The sequence below is a fragment of the Anopheles merus genome, chromosome 2R (genome assembly GCF_017562075.2).
Source record: "Anopheles merus strain MAF chromosome 2R, AmerM5.1, whole genome shotgun sequence".
In the NCBI taxonomy this organism is placed as follows: Eukaryota; Metazoa; Arthropoda; class Insecta; order Diptera; family Culicidae; genus Anopheles; species Anopheles merus.
In genome coordinates, this window is record NC_054082.1 from 2,201,017 (window position 1) to 2,221,549 (window position 20,533).

Here is a 20,533-nt window from a genome sequence, read left to right on the forward strand (position 1 = left end):
CTGACAGCTATCGACCGCACGGCGGATTTGACAGCTTTCGTGGATTCCTTTTTGAGCAAAAAAGTGAAATTAAACATTTTACAAACTTTTACATGGTCTGGTTGTTTTTCAAGCTTTCATAATAATGTAATTAATTTATACGCTTATGAGACAATCAACGCACATATATTTCTCCCGCACGGAACGAATCTTTCCCAATTTCCCCTTTTCGCTTGCGTAGGACGGGCACTGACAGCTGTCAAGCGGCAGCTCGCCGAAGGAGCAGATTGTTGTCAACGGGGGCAAAACAAAGGGAACCCCCATAACTGCACTGCACATAATCCGCTGTGTGTGTTTTCGTTTCTTCGCGCGAGCCAATGCAACATCGCCGCGAGCCAGCCAGTGGATCAAGGCCAGTGGTGCTATCGTGCGAAGAACTCGCTCCGTCTGCAGTGTGAATCCGTTCGCAGCGAGTTAAAAGTGCATCGCAGATAGCAGGAAGGATCTTGTGAACGAGCAGCCAGCCAGCCGTCCGACAGCCAGAAGACAGTTGCGCGCGCGAGTGTGTGTGTGCGTGTGCTTTTTTTTTTTCTCGTTCCCTTCCGTTCGATTGGTAATTGTCGATCGTGGTGCGCGAGAGAAGGGCAGAGAGAAGGGCGAAACTCTTTGAAAAGGCCTGTAGGGCAGCCGTGCCTATTACGTATTATTACCAGTCCGGTCCGAAGAGAAATCTGTGCCCTGCTGCTTCCCCACTAGAGGACACACACACACACACACACACGGTTCCCTTCGAGGGACGAGGGTGCTTCGGCTAGGGAAAATGCCTTTCTAGTGTGCGTTGCGTGTTAGTGCGTGTTAATCGTATGCAAACTCGATGCAGTCGCGGTGCATCGGCGGGCGCACACGTTCTCCGCGGGGAAGATGATGATGTGCGCTGTTTGCTGGCACTGCTGGTAGGCGTTCTGCTCCAAAGTCCAGTGCACAGTGTGTGTAGGCAGGCGTGAGTGTGCTGCGCGGTCATTCCCGTTCCCCGGGGACGGGGACGACGGTTCGTTACGGGAATCGGGCGCTGGTTTTGATGAGGGCAGCCCCGAACGCTGCGGACATTGACGGTGTCGGAAGGCATGGCACGCTGTGACGGTGGGTGCGGAATCTCTTTGTTTGCATACGCCGCTTTTGTTTACGCTGCAAAGAGTTGAGGGCAGCCGAAGGACGGGGTGCGTGAGAGTGCGTGAGGTTTGTACAGAGATACAGCACGCAATTCTCGGTCAAGAACGGACCGACACAAAGGTGCGGATCTTACAGAGCAAGAGCGAGCCAGTGTGTGTGTGTGTGTGTGTGTGAGCTCGGCACGGCTCAAACAACCCCAGCGCCTGCTACGCTACGATTGCACCACACGAGAGACACGGTGCAGCACCAAAGGCGCCCTTTGCAGAGATCTAGCCAGCCAGCCAGCACACCATCATGATGGCCGATTTTGACGCAATCTACGAGGAGCAGGAGCTGTCCGAGGAAAACCTGGAGGAGGCGCACGTGCAGATGGTTCCGGATCCGATTGTAATCCGCGGGGCTGGCAATATGACAGTGTAAGTACGGGGGGGGGGAGGAGCTGGATACGGGAATCCAGCACACAGCGCCTGCTAGAACGGCTTCGACCGTGGATATAATATCTCACAGCCAGCTTTGTGCATGTGGCCGTCATCGGTTCGGTGCTTACACAATCGATCCGCATTTCGGTGCGTTTTCTCTGCCGCTCAATTCGGGTCGCTCCGTTGAGTTTGCGTTTCGATTTCATTTTGTTGTTGTTTTTGTTGTGTGCCAAGTTACACAATACACGGAGCGTCGTCGTCATCGTCGTCGTCTGTTGCTGGCTGCCACCAGCTGAGCGGCAGAGAAAGAGAGAAAAGTGCGAACAAAAAAAAAAAAAAAAAAAGATACGCATGACGAGTGCCCGCCACACTACGCCAAACATGGCCATGCCAGTCGGTGATGAAAGGCGAAAGTTAAATCGCAGCTGAATTTATGGAGAGCGTGCCGGAGCGTGGCACCGAACGGGCAACGGAAGCAACCGGACCGCGAGCGACAAAAACAAAAACAAACACAAGAGCACAGGTGGCGGCACCGGAGCGCCCGCTGGCGTTTCGATTGATTTTCGCCACCGTCCGTTTTTCCGCTCAGGGTCTGCTGAGATCGCATTTTAATGAAGCGCGGTTCTTTGCGCTACTTTCACTCCCTTTTTCTCAACCCGCCCACGCGCTGAAATTGCCCATCGTACGTGGCCCCGCTTTCGTTGATATTTCACGGATGCACAAACAGAGGGGGAGGATCGCATTGCGCTGTAATTGCGCTAACGCAAATATCGGCCACCGTTTGTTTTTTTTCTTTTTGCGCGCGATTGCTCGGACGGGTTTGTATCGCCTACCGTGCGCGCGATGAATTTAGACTTTTCCGAGGGCATCCCCCTACCGTTCGTTGCTTGCTCCCGGCCGCTCGGACTGACCATCGAAGTACAAGGCGATGAAGATCCAATCTAAACAACGCCTAGCGTACGTAAATAAACGATGCTTTTCTTGCTAATCGTTCCCTTTCGACCAAGAGAGAAAACATTGATTCTTCCACGGACGGCTCGGAATGAATGAAACATATTTATCAATAAGTACCCCCCATTCCCCATGTGTCCCCTTGGGAAGGGCAGCTGTTGAATGATTCAAAAGCATCGAAATAACACAATCTCTTCGTTCGTTCGTTCATTTTTCAGGTTTGGCTTAAGCAATCGATTCAACGTGCAGTTTCCAGCCGGTCTGGTGTCGCGCGTTGCCCCGGAAGAGTTCAAAGCGACCGTGCTGCGGATCAACGCGGTGCTGAAAAAGACGCTCCCCGTCAACGTAAAGTGGCTGTTCTGTGGTTGCGTTTGCTGCTGCTGCACCTTAGGATGTTCTCTATGGCCTGTGATATGTTTAAGTAAGAGGGTAAGCATCCGATCGGGACGGCATCTCCCGTTGACGTCCAAATCCAAATTGAACCGGCTCCTAACCATGCCATTTTCATCCTTCGTAGACGCAGCACACGCTAAACAAACTGCTCGAGTGGGAAAACAGTCACCTTTACCACAAGCTCGGATTGCACTGGCGCCTCAGCAAACAGCAGTGCGACTCCAACTCGATGATGGAGTACGTGCTGCTAATAGAATTCATACCGAAAACGCCAATCTATCGGCCGGACTAGGCGGCCCCAAACTACGGCTTTGCCAAATCCACGACGGTGTGTGTGATGCAAGGAACAAAAAACAAGCTACCAGCTGAAGAGTGGATGCGGGCTAGTGTGCGCTGGTGATATTGTATCGCCGCGAACAGCCGCGCTTGCTGCTCTGGCTGTATCGTTGATCTAACTGTTCGTAGCTATATGGTTTAATAATAGGAGAAAAGTATCATATTTTACATAATCATAAACACATCCTCCATCCCATCGGTCCCACGGTATGTACGTTCAGCGCTTCAGGCGAGTGAAGCAGATTTCGAGACTAACTCCGACAGTCAACCATATCCACTTGTGGGCAAGCGTTAGTATCTGTTTCTGTTTTGGCTAATTGCAAACAAAGCTGAGTGTGCCCAGGGCACTGTAACGTAACCGGGCGCAACATGTAAACAGACCTTCTAATTAGCTGGTTCTATTTTATTGTGTTAAAATAATGATTACATTACAAGACAAGCAAAAGCTGCAAGCAACCCATCAAAACCGGCGCATCAGGTTGGTGCCGGGTTGTGCTAAGAGAGAGGCGCCTGGCGAGGCGACAGCGTGTAACAAAACTAAACATGCAGACAGCACAGGTCGCAATGCTAATATAATTAATAATCGTAAGAACGTTTAGCGTTTGTATAGTGTATAGTGAGTTTGTGAATAGAGAGGGTTTGTAAGCAGCCGCCGTACGATTAGCGACGAATTCGGAAACTGTTTACCATGTCATGGCGCTTTCGAGAATGGGGGAAAACAAACAAACAAGAAACTACGAGAACAAAAAATCCCAGAAGCAGGTAAAGTATTAGAGGCAAAACACGGAGTGCTTGAGGAGCGTTAAAGCAAACTAAACAATACAGACGGACAGGGCAAGTAGGGTGTAGATTTCGTTTCGTGTATGACATTATTCAAACCAGGTCCGTCAGGCACCATCTTCCGTAGGTCGCATGTGCCATCCGCAGCAAGTAGGACGGAACGATAGGGTAGCGTAGCCCCAAAAGTATGGACCCCCGGAGACCCCACACTGAATGTAACGTTGTCTCTTTCACTGCTTCGTTACCCTCTTCTTCTGTTGCTTTATACTTTTATGCTAACGTTTGGTAAAGAGAAGAGATGATTGGTTTAGATGCGTTGTGCCTAAAAGAAAGCGTTTGCTTTGCTATTTTCCGATTCCAACGGCAGGATGGTGAAGGATGTACAGATTAGAATGAATTGCTGTTGAGACGCACAGCTAAAAACAAAACACGGAACTTCACAGCTCGACGTTGCTGCTCGGAAACGCAGCGCAGACGACCGAACGCGACGGGCACAACAACAAAAAAACAGGGCAAATACGTGCGCGTGTAGGAGAAGGTGCGTAGCAGAAGAAGCTACATGCAGACAGGTGAAACCGTGTGGCGGGTGGGTGGGTCAGAAAACTACCGAAGTAGTGTTAGCCTTTTTATACAGCATAGAGTTACGAACAACCCAGCGTGGCTAGAGGAAAGTCTATTGTATCCCCCTTCATGCGCGCTGGGACCGATTGTTATTTCATCGAGAAACTGTAGCAAACACACAGGGTGGGGATGAAAGGCTGAGACAAGCAGTACAATGCAGTTACAAAACACCGAAACCGTGCGGAATAAAATGTTTCAAAAATGAAAACTTGCCATTGCGTTTTGTATGTACGGGCCCGAACGGTGGGTCGGTCGATTAAAATGGGAACAAGAGCGAATGTGTGCGCGCGTGTGTGTGTGTATGGGAAGTAGGAAACAACGCTCCAAAGGAAGTGCAAACGGGTGAAATTCTAGCGCAAGGTGCACCATTTTACATACTTTTCGTGGGGTGGACGTTCGTCACGCCATAGTACGGTGTGACCCTTTTTTTTGCTACGCTATTATTTGAATGCGGTGCAGTGAAGCGCCCTGTTTCTAACCCCCTTTCTTTTGGGCTTGTTTCGTGTGTGTGTGTTGCACCAGGAACCCCAATAGGACCCCGGATACAGGTTGGAAAAGGGAAGGGTCGCGCGATAGGGCGTTCTGTCATCGCACCACTTTCTCCACAACGCGCAGTGTGCACATGGCGTTGGGTTTCTCGGGCTGGCGACATTCGCTCTAGACGACAGTGCAGACAACATTGTGCACCTTGACGCCATCGTTCCCCTTGGCAGCAGCAGCGTGGTGATGATGACCTGATGCGTCATCGGCAAATCACCTTTTCTTTCGGTAGTAGCATCAGCGTCTGTTAACGTTGCAGTCAGCAGCGGTGCTTGTCTTTTGCGCAAGTGGAACAGTTTGCAGTGGGATTTGCACGGACGCACGGAGCACGTGTTTGTGTGAAATGCGATAGCCGCTACCAAGGCAACCGAGAGCGAGTGTAGTGCGTTTGAACGTTTGCTTGTCGATGTATGCGTGTGTGTGCGTGTGTGTGCGTGTGTTTTGGTCCTTGCGGTAGGGTTTCTTCCTTCGACAGCTGTTCGTTATTAAAAAGATGATGAGACATTGGAATGTTCACGGCATCTTTTGTATCACGAAGGATTTGCACTTAGCATGTCGCCATTTTAATGTCATGCGACACCACGTGGCTGCCACGTAATGTTTGCTTGCATTAAAAACTAATTAACCTTGCCTATTTATGCAGAAAGAAAATGATGGGGTGGAGGAGCAGCAGCAGCAGCAGCAGCAGCAGCAGCAGCAGTTAGTTCTATGCTTTCGCGCCGGGGGTCTACCACAGTCAAGTAACGTGTGTGCGCGAGGGGTTACATCTCGCGCTGTGTTTCGCACAGCATACGGGTCCCACATGTGTGTGTAACAAAATACAAAAAAAAAGATTGCAACCCTCTCAATCTTTGCTCGGTGAGTTTATGTGTGTCTCTGTTGTGTGGCTGTGTGTGTCTGTGTGTGTGGTGGTCGTACAAAGCCACGGTCGGTGACGGACGACGCCGACTATTAAAGCACGCGGTACCACACGCGGTGGGGGGCTCGGGCGGAAGTGTTCGGGCGACGGCGGCTGGCCGTTTTGTTGTCGTCTGTCTTCTTGCGTTGCGGTTGGCAGGAATCAGTCAGTAAACCGTCCGACGCGAACGATTGCGCGCGCTATTGCCATTACGCCCGTCGTGCCTGTTCCACGCGCGCGCTCGCGCAAACGTTCTACTCGCTCTGTGGTGCCGCGCGCTTGTGCTGACCGAAACTCTCGCGCGTTCGCGATCGCAGCCGGACGCGTGTACGCAATTCCTGCACACATTCGCACCGCCGCGCTCTGTGTGTGTGTTGGGGAAGGAAGGGAGGCAAGAAGGGAGGGGTCTTGTGAGCGGGTTTTGTTGCGCACGCGCACACATTCGCAACCCGCAGGCGGTTCAGTGTTGCGGCTACGCTTCTCCTGGCAGCTTTGCAATTATCCTTGCCGTCTGGGCCTGACAAACGTTCGCGGCGGCGTTCGACACTATTTCCGCGTATGTTTGTATGTGTGTGTGTGTGTTTGTGTGAGTGTGAGTGTATTGGAGGGCAAGGATCCGTGGACCCTGAGCAGGATCGCAGGTCGCTTGGTCGGTGTGCCAACTTCCGCAGTAGTCGTTCACTTTCGTTTGTTTTGTGTGCGTCAGTGACAGTGTAAATTCAAGCAAGGTCCCCGCAAAATCCTCAGTCTCGGGGAGCTTTTGATGAGTGCAGAACGTAGTGCAGGAAATTCCCACGTGCAAAACCGTTCCTTTGCTTGGAAATTCCGGGTATTTTAGTACGTGACACAAACGGACGAATACCTAAGCCATTACCCAAGTAGAGTACTCGGGAGCAATCGGTCTAAAGGTGGAATGACACCCTCTGAAGTCTGAAGCGGGATAAAGTTCTGTTCAGGCATCCGAGTAGGCGTTCGACGTGCGCGAGCGGGCCCATGGTGTCAGTTGTGGTTTTATGTTTGCATGGGAAGTGAATGGGAAGTGAACAGGGAAGTAAAGTGATGTCATATTGCTACACCCGCTCTTGTTGTTGGTGAGCGATTGAAAAGAAGCATCGGAGGAAGATCGACGAGGAAATGGTAGTATAAACTGCGCCAGGTGTACATCGAAACAGGAGCAGCAGCAGCAGCAGACGACTTCCCTTTCAAGGTTAGTATGCAAACACACACACACACACACACCCAGAATAGAACATCAAACATGGCTACTGTGATGAACTGTGCCAATCAGCTGTTTCAGTGTTTGCGCTGAAAGAACACGTGACAAATCCTCCTTGAGTTTTGCGAAAATCTTCCAAAGGTTTTGTACACAATCCAGGTAAATATGAGCGAGCAACCTGAGCTGTTCAGTGCAACGACCCTCTGGGCCCGGTGTAATGTGAGATAATCTCTCGCACCAGCTCGGTACGATCGAGTGCCCAGCTTGTGCAGTGGGTCAGTGCCAGCACAGTCACGGCGGGTGTAACGGATTCGCAGTGTAACGCAACGGCGGCTCGTTCATGCGCATGTCTCGCTTTCGGTCTCGCTAACCTTGAGGAAATGCATGTTACAAGCTGCATCAAACTGGTTGCCTCCCCTCCCCCCTCCCCCCCATCCCCACGTATGCACTTTTTGCACCGTGCGTAGAGCGGCCGTTTCCTGTATCGGCGGATGAAGCGGCAGAATCGAAACAATCTGGCCTCAGTTTAATGCTCTGATTTGTGCGTTTAATGTGCGTGCACGATCTTTTTTGGGAACGACTCCTCGCCGCAACAGTGGCCTATTTGGTTCAAGGTTTAGAGACACCTCCGCCTAACGCGAACGTCACCGCTAACAATTTCAATAAATTAAGAGCATTTCTGTGCTCATGCTATCAGCTGCATCCTTCTTATCCCCAGGGCGGAGAGGTCCATCGCCAATGGGGTGGGTGGATAGCTCGTCATTGTCTTGATGGTGGGTCACGAGATGTGCTTAAACGCTGCGCCGTCTTCGTCTTAAGTGATATTAATTTGAGCACCGGCCGGATTCCGGCAGTGCCCAGCTGGGGACGTTAAAACGCGCTCACGCAAAGGACGCGCCTCGTCTCATCCGCCACGGGGATTATCTTGTCATGCGGCCTGACACACGGCGCAACATAAAGTGTCTCCTGTGGTGGGGCGACACTGTGGATCGGGAGGAGGTGGCCAATGGACGTCGGCTCGCTTTCCGCTATCTGTCCAAATAATCTTAGGTTAGAAGAATTAGGCATGGTTTTGGGACTATCTCTTCTCCATTGCCTGGCACTTGTTGACGGTTGGTTTAGCACCAACGCTGGAAGCTAGGGCTCGGGATGTGCTTAAGCTTATTATGAGTGTATTGCTGGTGTATTTATTTTCGCAGGGAGATTTGTCGACGCCGTCAATGGAGTGGGAGTCGACCTGCACGGCTTGGAACAACCGTGGAATGTGAGGCCGGGCGTAATAAAACGCCAAACGGTCACTTGAACCACGATAAGATTTGAAGCCGAAAGTCCCTTGCCATTGGATGGCAAGTTTTAGAAATGAGCGCACTCCGTCTCGTCCGTTGATTTCCGACCCCTTGCTGTGCAGGTCTTTGTTTATGTTAACGTCTCCAAAGTACGTCAATGACGACGTGTGAGCCGTTCCATTTGTTGGGTGTTGTCAGCTTCGAAAATATGGTTAAAATTACTCCGCTTAATCGTTGCTTGCTTCGTCATTATCTCTATCCCCTTTCCGACTGGGTTCGGAACACTCACAACCCTCAGAATTCCCCAATGTTTAAAAAAGGGGTAATTTATGTCCATACTAATGTAGTTGTTGTGGCTCACAGAGAGGTTTTGGAGACCGAGGCTCTTCCACCCAATTGGTGTTTTGAGCAAAATCGAACACGTGATAAGATATTAAATTGCACACGCCACTGCTTAGGGACGTTTCAGTTTCCCAAACATACACGAGGAAGGTCCAGTTTCATGCAAAGTACAGCAAAAAGAAGCAAATCCCCTCATCAACACTGCAACAAAATAACGCGTTCTCAAGGTAAGGAAAATTCCATTCCCCGGGTAGAGCGGGGCTGTGCCAAGGTTTTGCGGGCAGGCCCCAAAGCCCCAGAAAGCAAATAGAGATAAATGTAATCCTATCCAGTTATGGCCGAAAATGTTGATTTGGTAACAAGAGGCGTAATGTGGCACCACACGCGCCTGAGCAGAGAGTGTGGGCTGAAGGATTTATTAAAATTTATTGTAAAAATCCACCAACCAAGCAACCATGTGGCAAGCCATGTGCGGCCGGCCATAGCAAGCGACGTACCGGAAACTGTTCATAACGATCATGTGTAGGTAATATCACTTAGGAGCCGTTGTTTTGTGGCCTCCGCCGGTATGGCGGCAGAATTATGAGCAATTTAATTTGTCAAACAGTAATGCTTACGAATGCTTACTGATTACATTAATGGTGTGCGAGCGCGGTACGAAGATTGTACCCATGTACAACATGCCACACGATCACTCCGTGCTCATGTTCGCAGGATGCCCTTTGCAGCGCAAATTTGGAGACCCTCCATTTCCGAACGAAGCAAATCCCGAGAGTTCGTCTGAGCGTTGGCGCGCCATCAATTCTAGTGCCGATTCAATTAGAAAGCGTTCCCATTGCATGACTAATGCCTTTGCGTTCCTGTTTGCCCTTTTTCCTACCGTTGCTGGCCTATTTTGAAGGCAACAGCATCTTGCCCGGTCGACGTGTTTGTTTTGTACGTTCTCCTTTTCTTGTTTTCGTGTGGAAAACACGTGTTTTTCCACTGTCTCCGCGCAAAACACCTCACCGTGCGCTCGTCACCGGGTTTGCCGAATGTCACACAACTGAGCTCGCATGGCCCATCGACGGAGCGTCATCGATGAAGGTTTGTTTATTTTAGATTTCCTTCACGGGGGTTTTTTTAAATGAAGGAATGTGTAACATCGCCCCCTCCCTCGGGTTGACATTGATCTTGAAGTGTGCGTGGGGAAAATTGAACACAAATTGATACAACACCAACCTCTGTCCCGAGAATAAACGACTCTGTTTCGTCCCTCTTGGTGTTAATTGTTTTTCGGTGAAAAACACAACCAAACCCTCCCTTTTGACCCTTCGTTGATCGTCGGGAAATAGTTAAGGGGGAGTGGGAAGGTTTTTTTTTATTTTCTTTGACGCTATTTAAGGCAATTTAGGCCCGGGATTCAGATTACTCGTCGGGAAGGAAAGGAAGGTTTTTTGTTTGCGCTAAAAACCGATTTGCGATGGTGCGTAGTACGCCGCAGCGGAGGGGGGCACTTCTCAATTGTGCTAGAGCATGCAAAATTTTTATTAGCCGACACACACACACACACACACACACACACACACACACACACACACACACACACACACACACACACACACACACACACACACACACATTTGCTAAAAATATCACCCCATCACAGCCGGCAGCAAAACCTTTGTTTGAATGCGCTTCTTTTGCTTTTTGGTTGGTTTTTAATGGGGTTGGTGGGGTTTTTTAGAGACAATGTGATCGTATGTGTGTGTGTGTGCGTGGTCTCCGTTTTTTTGTATGCTATTTTCATTTCAAAGCGACATTAATAAATGGATGGTTTGAAGACTGTGGACTGTGTCGGTGTTGGATGTAATGCAAATCATGTCTCGAATGTACGCAAAATTATCATTTTTAATTCGAGTTTGTTGGCATATTTTGTCCCATTTTGTTTTGCATGAAACATGATCATTTCGATGGTCGTAGTGATATAAGTTCAGTCGGATGTGCGACATAAAATCACATCGGAAAGCGACCCTGTACACCATGCCACGTTATGCAATCAACCGAGCATACACAGGTGCATTACAAAAGAACTCATTTCATCCAGTTAACGACCGTTTGATCATGATCGTGACACTGGACCTTGGTGCAGCTGTTTCTATTTCCACTTATCCCTCTCTCTCTTTTTCCCTCTCTCTCTTCTCTCTTGCCTGCAAAATTGTGTAATTATCAAAACGATCAGCGCACTGCTGTCATGAAACGGGAAGGATAAATGGATATCGCTTGTAGACTGCAGTTGCAGTGGAATCAGTTGCTATGCTTTGTGACGTTTGAGCATTGGTCTGGGTCTGGGCAAAGCAGGACGGTGCAGGTGTTGATGTACTTGGTGTTGGTGGTAATTATTTTCCGCCCGCCCATTCTACCTAGCGCTTGCTTGGTTGGTTGGTTAATGTGGTTTTTTTTCCCCCAAACGACCAACTGACCGCGATCGATCGCTACCCAGCTGGACTGGGGTGGATTGAAGCGGCTGTCGTTAATGTGATCACATTGGTTGGAATGTATCCGACGCCCTACGTAAGGGAGCGACACTCCCCAGAAATGAGAGAAGCAGAAACGAAAGCGAATGGAATCGCTTGGACTGGTCGGATCGGTACAGGAATGTACACTTGACACCTTGGCGCAATTAAATCGCGAATGATTGATGCACCGAAGTAAGTCATCAGAAAGAGCATCACCAAGGGGGGGACAAACGTGTGCCTTTCGGAATTTGATTTTACACCTGAACGACTCGCTTGGCTCAGAATTCAACTTCTTGCCTTGCCGAAAGTAATCCCATTCTGGAAGTGGTGGCGGTGCAGCGGTGAAACAAAATCCGAATTTCGACACTCAAATGACACTTCCGGCCGTAGTGTCAGGGTCAGTGCGGTCATCACGCACGTTCTTCGCGAATGTTCTTGGTGTGGGCTCGGTCCGGGAAGGGAATTCATTGCCAAGGGCTGCGGCAAAAAGGGTAAACGACCAGCTAGCCAGTGTGTACGTGCAGTATCCGGACGTGAACACACTTTGCTTTGCTACGCTACGGTCGCAATCCTATAGCGAGCAGATAGCGCTAAATGGCAAGGAACCGAGCGAGGAAAGAACGATATACGGGCGATGACTGGTGGTGGATGACGAGGTACGAAGATACACAGTGAATGGCTTGGCGTTTCCCCTCTTCTAACCCTGATGATCTTTGTTGAGCGTCTACGGCAGACGCGTGCTGGAACGATCTTTACGTCCGGGAGATTTTCTGATAAGAGCTCCGCGGACCTTTTGTTGGCCAACTAACGCTCATCGTCTCGCTCAAAGAGCCTCGCACACAAGAAGGCCATTTAGGGCCGGTTATCTAGCATCACAAAACGCTGGCCGTGCTGGTCGCTTCTGTTCAATTCAGCACTTCCTTGAAGCTGTGGCAGCGCGAGTGTGCTACCCCTTTGCGGCATGTTTCGTTCATTAGAGCAGAAGATTAACACGAGACAAGCTGCGACACTACCAAAAATAGCGAACCATTTATGGCGGGAGGGGAGGGGGGGGGTTTAGCCAACCCGTTCGATGGCCATGGTGAGTTGTTAGCCTCGGCTCGGCTCGCCACTAGGCCACCAGTGATTAGATTCGAGCGCAAGAAACAAGCGCATCGTTGATGATAATCGTCATCGACGGCTTCTGCACCGCTACATGGCATGCCCAGGTGGGGGTCAGCGTGGCCTAAACAGCCGCAAAGCCCTGCGCGAACAGGTTGGCGATGCGTGTAGGTGCCGACACGACGCGACATGAGCGCAGCACTGATGCGCCCAGAAGCAGCCGGCGTCGTCCAAACCGCAGCCGCGCCATTCGCGTTGAAGCTTGCGCTCGGACGTAGGCAACCGGACGTAGCAGTAGACGCTGTTCGGGTATGTAATGGCAATTAAATGTGATTACCTTTTTCGTCGTGTCCCCAGGCCGGGGGATTGGCAATTAGCAGTAGCACCGGTGATTTGCACGATTGCTTGCACCCCGGTCGATTGGATTTGAAGCCGTTTCGTGGTCGCCGCGCGAAATGAATCACAGGGGCAACCCGATTGGGACCTTGCACATTCAGTGCCATGGCCGCGTGCTGTTATTTATGGTGTGGGCACAAACGCCCACAGTAAATTGTGCGTGTACTTAAGCTCGACTAATTCAAGCCGTTTTTCGTTCTCCTTCACAGGACAATAAGGATCGGCGGTGTCGTTGGAAATAACGAACAGAAAATATGACCAAGTTACTGGAAGACGCTCGACAAACGGACCGTTCGGCACAGGATGGAGCCGATCCGGATGCAGCCGGTTGCTGGACCAAGCTGCTCGACGATACCAGTGCCGCCCACAAGCAGCCCATCATCGTCGGACCGGCCGCCCGCCCAGACCCCGGCTCGGACATTGTGAAGGAGCTGCTCGTGACGGTCGATCCGGAGACGGGCAAAACGGGCCAGCAAACGGTCGACGGTGCGGCAAACAATGGCGAACAGCGGGTGGCGGGCGGTCGGCGCCGCGAATCGATCCTCGGAACATTCCACCGCCAGCTGCGGATGTCGCTGAAGGCGGTCAGTGAGACACCGGGACCACTGACAAGGTAGGTTACGCTTCAGCGCTGATCGCTGATCGAGGAAGTGGGTGCGTTGATCGGAGCGGAAGCAGAGGTCAAGGCAGGATGGTGGCAGTTTGGTGACCACCGTTTGGCCGTTTGGCACAAGGGAGCAGCAATCGAGCATGAAGGTGAACCGTGTTTTGCCGCCAGCTGCGATTAGCCGAAGGCGCCCGATTGTCCGACCCGAGGGAGCGGCAATTAGGACCTTTTTACGCCGGGCGAAAGATTGCGCTCCAGCGCCAATCGTGTAATCGTTTTCCATCACGCGAAAGTATGCACACGGGTTTTGTGATTTACATTCCTATCCTTCTCCAGCTAGTTATGGGTTGGCCAGAAGGCATGCTAAGCTCGATGCCGCCGCCGCCGCCGCCGCGGTCGGGTTCTGTGACCACGTCTGACCACGTCTAGACGGCACCGACGATGACGACGCTAGTGGAGAATGTAAACTTTTTCCATTGTATCACGTTCGATCCGGAAGGGTTGGATGGTTGTTTTTTCTCTCCCTCTCTTCCTTGGGGGAGTTCCTTGCCTGCGAATGACTCGTCGCGCTTTGCTGTTCGTCGGCTCTAAAAAATGTAGGCGCGCGTGCAAAAATGACATCTGAATGGGGCAACCGGAATAGCCCTGCGGGTACGGGTCTAGAAGCTCAGCGCAGAAAATACAGGTGCCCTTTCCATCTTAACCCCACGCCAGACAGGGTTTGTCTGCCTATTTTTGGGGGATGACATCGATGATCGACTGAAGCAAGCACACAAACGAGTGTTGATTTTTCAGATGACTTTTGTTTTATTTCACTTGTTTTCTGTTTATAGGTACATATTTATTTCTTGTTTTTTGTTTTGACTCCACGATAAAATACAATTCAAAAATACATATAATTAGATTATCAAAAATTCATTCATACAATGTATAATAATTTTCCATGGTTGTTGTTTGCCTGCTCATCTTCTCCATGCGATGTGAGTGTGTAGTAGGTGTGTGAGAGTGTGTGTGTTGCAAATGCGTTCGGATAATCCCAACGAAAAGGTGAATCAACACAGTATTAAAAAAAAAACAAAACAAACCATTATTGGCTTCCATGTTTTAAGTGCAAACGGCAACGGAACGGAACCAAGAAACAATAACTCAGAAAAGCAATTCACTATCTATTTTACTTCTGGTTTATTTTCGTCCAAATAAATAAAACCCCTTGTCCACTCATCACTCCGACCGCGTAGGGGACAAACTGTGGAAATCAATTCCGTTTTTTCTCTGCTCAACAATTGTACGGTGCGAAATGGTGCGTATGTTTGCAATTTAATTACTGCGCACCAAACCAAACGTGGCTTCAGGCTTTGTTACAATCTTTCTTTAGCTATGCGTATGTATTGATTTCGTGTGTGTGTGTGTGTGTGTGGTATTGTTTGCTACTGAAACGATAAGCTTACACACCACTCCTGGAGAAATGATTTGCACTCAAAAACACTCCTAACAAAACCAAACAGTACGTCGCTGCGCATCCTAACAACGACCGACACGTGGAGAAGGATAATGCAGAAATGGGAAATATTTAGCTATACTAATTGATTCGATAAACTCGTACTCGCCTTATACTTTACACGTCCAAAACAGTCAATAAGGAACAGTAGGTGTGATTGATGAAACAGGTGAAAACAACGGCGCGGAAGAGATACAGACCTTACAGACGTTCCACTTACGCAGTATGTGTGTGTGTATATATATACTAAGCCCGATCAACAATGTTTGCCTAATTAACCTTTCCGGGCTAATGTAAATTGTATGTTACTTTTTTTTTTTGGTTGCTGCTGTTCTTGTAGAACATAAGACGAGATAAGCACTTTCTTTCTACGTGCGTGCCGTGTCGTACGATCGAGGAAGGAGTAGACGGAAAAAAGGAACAACAGATGTGTTTGTTGTTGTTTCGGAAGTATGTAAACGCCTTGCACAATGCAACGGAGATGCGCAACCGGTGCAGAATAGAACGGAAACGATTAAGACATCTAATGTGTGCTTTGGTATCAGTGGGGGGGGTATCTTAACATTAGTGTTTTGTTTTTGTTATTTCTTCTTCTTCTTCTCTCTCTCTATCTCTCTCTCTCTCTCTTTCTCTCTGTTTTGTCTCCTGTCTAATACAGTGTTTGTCTTTTCTCTCAATGTTTTTTGGTTTTCTCCAATGCGTGCTTTATGGTTCTTTTGCTAGATTTGTTTGTTGTTCTCTGCTTCTCGTTTGCTTCTGTCTGCCTGTCTGTGTTTGTATGAATGTGTTTGATTTTGAATTACTTTAAGGACGATGCATTAAGTTGCTAGTGTATCAGTAATGTGTTTTACTTCCTCCCCGCTCGCAGTTAGTTAGTTACTAGTTAGAAAAGAGAAGGATCGCTTTGAGGAAAGATGAAGAATAGTAAAGAGGCGAGAAATGTTGGTTGGTGCGTGTTGTACACAAGCGTATAGGTTCTGTTTTTGTAAGTACTTTTCTTAACTCTCGAGAAAACACGCAATTAGTTGTATGTAGCGTTTTATTTTCTTTTCCATTTTGTGTTCGTTTTTTTTTAATCTTGGTTTTTGGGGGTCTAAAGAGAACATAAATGCATGTATGCCGCTCGTCTTTTTTTTTAATGCGAGCGTGTTTTGATTTATCGTTTTTTTGGAAAATAGTAATCTTGGGTGCTTCTATGGTGATAAGATTAGGGTTCATTAGTTGTACGGAAAGTTAGTGTGGTCTGGGTAGTTTAGAGTTGAATCTACCAAGTGGGATTTAAAAAAAACACACACACACTAATGCACAGGAAGGATGGTTAACTGTCTACGTGTTTTAAATTTCTATGAGTGATGTTGCTTTTGTTGCTTATCTATGACTCCCAGTTAACTTATGTTTTTTTGTTCAATCTGACACTATATGATTTCGCGTAAATGTTTTTTTTTCTAGTCGCTCAGTGTAGTACGATGCGCCGCAGTGCGATAGTAGTAGTAGTAGTAGTAGTTTGTTGCTTTTATGTTCGAGTTTCGTTCTACAATGTTTCAATTTATTGAGTAACAATTGTTTAAGTAGCACAGCACAACAGTATGTCAAAAAGGTGCGTTTTTGTCGGCTGGTATCATAACGTGGGCCAATAACATCAACGCGCGTTCACTGCTCCACTCCTCTACTCCATGTCATCCTGTTGCTTTCAAATTGTTTGTTCGTCTCCTTGCACCGCTTTACTTCGACTTAACTAGTAACTAGGTTTTGCTAATATTTTGTATGCTTACGTGATCATTATATGTAGATGTGTTTGAGTATGTGTGTATGTTGTTCCGTCTCGTATGCATCATAACGCACGGGCTTTCGGTTACAAGTAGTGTGCACTAAATGGAACCGCCGTCCGATTGATGTTCTGCACATTTGACGCATTGGTTAAAAATCCATACCGTGTGCCGTGCTGTAGCTCTGCTTTGACAGCCACTTCTCCCCGCCACTTTCCTGCCCCAGTTGCTCAATCAACAATGTCTAGTGCAATGATCAATGAATGTGTAGCTTTATTTTCGTTACAATAATGTGTCTAGAGTTTGCAAATATATTTCATAAATATATTTAAAAAAGATTTACATTATGGGTCTGGGTTTTGTTTTCTATTCACGTTAACACATTTCCCTTTGCTGCCTGCGCTGGCCTGTTTCCGGCAGCAGTTGGATTGGTTGCAACTCTTACGGCTAAACCTAAGAGCTAAACCGGACAAAAGGGAGAGGAAAGATGGCATAGTTGAATGCATTTGTGTGCATTTGTCGCTTTAAATTGTATAATTTTAACGTTCCGCTTGTTTGAGTACAGTACACAAATGCACATTTGTTTTGTTTTATCTAATTGCGTTTCGCTTAGCTCAGTTGTGCTTTTCGCATCATCAATGTTTTGCTAACTTCTGCCCGTGCTCACACATCTTTTTTTTGCTCTGTGTAATATGTTATGCTTTAATATCCTTTGTAGGTACATCTCTACAACACGTGGCTCTTATAGATTTACAAAACTGTAAAACGGAAAAACGCTCACAATGATATATTTGCTTTTAGTTTCGTTTTTAGTAGATTAGCAAATAAACTGAAGTCTTTAGAGTGTTGTGATTTACATGTTAGATTTATTTAACTTTCAAAGTTGTTTTTTTTTTGTCCGTTTGTTTGTTTTGCACATTTCGGTTAGCTATTTTAGTTTCGGGTGGTTACTGTATGGGAGTTTTAATTCAATAGTTTTTTGTTTTGTTTTGTTTTGCTATTCCCCTCTCGGGGATACATCCTATATCACCATGGTCTTTGGTGGACCTTTTCCAATAAATTGTTCCATGCCTGCCAGACGTGTAGCGCCTTTTATCTCCGGGCCCTTTATCACGAGCACACAGCTCCTGGTTCGGGTCGATCTGATCGCTTTACCCCAACCAGATCGCGTTGCTGGCAGGCGATTTGTCCTTTGCGAAGGCGTCTTCGATTCGATTCCAATCATTTACCATCGACATTAAAACAACTTGATCAACATAAAATAGAAGCAAACTGATGCACAATAGCGCTACCAACGTGCGCTCGAACACTCGCCAGCTTTCGGGAAGAAAATAAAAACAGCGGCTTCTCTTCCCCCCCCCTCCCACATTCATCAGATGGCGATCTGAGACGACACCACAAACTAACAAAACATTGAACGAAAGAAACGGGTAAAAAACGCACGGTACGACTAGCATCTTGGTTGTGTTTCTTTATTTTGCTTCGCTTTTCTTTTAATTGATGAAAACACAGCTAGAGATGATTTGTGGTTTGCTTGTTTGGTTGCATGTTTTTTGCTTTTTGTTCTTTGAATATTTTAACAACTTTCTTTATATTTTGTTACTTCTTGTTTCATGTTACCCCTATCCGTTTTGAGTTTCTTTTCTTTTCTTTTCTTTTTTTTTGCTTGCTCAAACGTGGAGATAAACGTTAGAAAGAATGTTTGTTTGTGATGCTTGTAGTGAGTGTGTGTGTGTGTATGTGTAGGTAAATGTATTTGTACCTTTGTACGTGTGAGAGAATAATGTTTCCTTCCGTAATCCCCTACAAAGTTCAAACAGTTGTCCTTTGTGTGTTGGATGTTACTCAATTTTGACCGCTTTCGCTTTGTTTTTCATGTTGTGTTCTGCTGTCATCAAACCTTCTTTTATAGCGCATCTGCACACGCGGCTTCCTTTATGTGTTGCCTTTGTAGTCAGTTAATCGCTTAAATATCGTTTAATAAATTTGCTTAAATATTGATTTAATCATAGATTGTTTGTTTTGTTACTTTTATTTTGGTTTGCCTTTTTGTGTTATCAATTTTTCCCATGACTTTCCCGTGCAAGCGCTTCTTTGTATCGATTGTAAAGATGATCCACTTGTTCTTTTTTTCGTCTTTGTTGTAATGCCACGTTTATCTCTTCTGCATTCAGTAACTGGGCGCGTGTAAGGTTGTTTTGCAACAGTGCCAGTAGCCTCTTCCAGTGTCTCCAGTGCCTGTCTTAAACCTCTGACACACTCACACTTTTCCTCCACGGAGCAACGCTGCAAATGCTAATTTGTATTATGCTTGTCTCGTTCTGCTCCTTTCTCTTGGTTCATGTTTTTTTTTTATCGATAAGAAAATATTTGAAAGAAATGCTACACCTAAAAAGTACACACTGCCCAAGATAATTTGTTTCCTTTGCTTAAGTTTGCTTACATAATTTGTTTACACATTGTTGTTCAATGTGCGACGTGCGTGTGTTATGTTTCTTCCCAATGCCCAAGAATATCATTAAATTCCCGCTAGAATTTTATCTTACGCTCATCCGTTTTGGGACCCCTTTGGGACTCCTTTCTTTCCGTGTGCTTTTCGTACCTTACCGGATGGTGTTCGAACGGACAAGGGTTTATTTTTATTTTGTTATAATGTTTTTTTTTCTTTTTCTTTAATATATAACTTGCAGTGATGTTTAGTGCTGTCTTCTCTTTGCAATAGACATCCGATCAGTGATCGTTAGATGAACAGTTCCGTTTTTAGCGAGATGTTTAGTTTTTGAGCTAACTAGAAAATGCTTAATTTTTTGCTTTTATTCCCCACTCAGTTCTGAAAAAGACAACGATGCTGGAGGATCTACAAAACAGCCTTATACGTTCCTTGTAGGAAGGACAATTGAGGATGAGATAGAAAGTGCACAACAGAGAACGAGAAAAGGATAGCCACAGACAAACAACAAGATACGGAAAGTGGTAGAGAGCCAAGTAGATAGGAGAAACAGAACAAGCAAGAAGGAAAAACAAAGAAAGCAAAACAAAAGACAAGTTGATATCAGTATGGGACGCAAAAGGTGTGACAGCGTAACGAAACAACACGAACAGTTGAAGAGAATTCAGTTTTAGAATAGGAGAACAGATTTTAAAAACTTTTATTTTAGCGTTTGCTTCTTCGCCCTTTCTTTTAATAGCAGTAAAATTGGTAGTAGACAAAACATTCTTCTCTTCTCAGATCGCGTAACACAGTAGAGTTTTGAGTAATGCATTTTTCCTCCCCTATTTTCGGCTTTTGTTTCTCTATCCTCGTTTTGTTGTTTTGGTGGCGATGATTGAAACGTGCTGTTCGTTCATTTCGTTTGTTTGTATGTTTGTTTGCCCCGTTTTGTTATTGCGTGCTATCGTTTGCCTCTTTTGGAGGATAGTTTTGCTTATCGATAGTTTAACGTTTTGTTTCATGTTGTTTTACGTTTATGCCTCTCCCGTCGGGAAGCGAAACAATGCGAAAGGGACAAACAGGTGTGCAGGAAGATGAGAGTATCGAATAGAGGGCACAATATTGGTGTGTCCGCCCAAAGCGTGATATTGCTTTAAATTTGTGGCGCATTTTGTGAGTGATGCAACAGTAGGTGAGGTCATTGAACGATAATAGTACACTGAAAAACTGGTAGCACAATTGTGGGGGCAGAGCGGTGTGAACAAAAGAGGTGGGAAATGGGAGGGGTTCTTTTTCGGATTGCAA

At 47.1% G+C, this 20,533-nt stretch overlaps 3 protein-coding genes across 15 annotated transcripts in view; 2 read left to right on the forward strand and 1 right to left on the reverse strand.

Annotated features, from left to right (window-relative positions):
* The first annotated feature begins 263 nt into the window (after positions 1 to 263).
* Positions 264 to 4,451, forward strand: LOC121589230 (cysteine-rich hydrophobic domain-containing protein 2). Its single transcript, XM_041907980.1, has 3 exons — positions 264 to 1,565; positions 2,738 to 2,948; positions 3,037 to 4,451. Exons 1-3 carry the CDS (start codon positions 1,444 to 1,446, stop codon positions 3,202 to 3,204), a joined length of 501 nt encoding a protein of 166 aa, XP_041763914.1. The 5' UTR covers positions 264 to 1,443; the 3' UTR covers positions 3,205 to 4,451.
* Positions 4,452 to 6,195: 1,744 nt separating this feature from the next.
* The window catches only part of LOC121588080 (G protein-activated inward rectifier potassium channel 3-like), a 69,423-nt gene continuing 55,085 nt past the window's right edge, over positions 6,196 to 20,533 (forward strand). Inside the window, exons 1-2 of one of the 2 annotated variants that reach the window (XM_041905631.1) lie at positions 6,196 to 7,294; positions 13,136 to 13,539. In XM_041905631.1, coding sequence (XP_041761565.1) covers positions 13,181 to 13,539 — 359 coding nt within the window. In that variant the 5' untranslated portion in view covers positions 6,196 to 7,294; positions 13,136 to 13,180. The remainder of the gene's footprint in view (positions 7,295 to 13,135; positions 13,540 to 20,533) is intronic. The other variant, XM_041905632.1, reaches the window with a different exon arrangement.
* The window catches only part of LOC121588081 (serine/threonine-protein phosphatase 2B catalytic subunit 3-like), a 55,064-nt gene continuing 49,229 nt past the window's right edge, over positions 14,699 to 20,533 (reverse strand). For all 12 annotated transcript variants that reach the window (XM_041905638.1, XM_041905637.1, XM_041905636.1 and 9 more), the window contains one exon: positions 14,699 to 20,533. This exon is cut by the window's right edge and continues 5,288 nt beyond it. The gene's annotated coding sequence lies outside the window, so the exon portion shown is untranslated.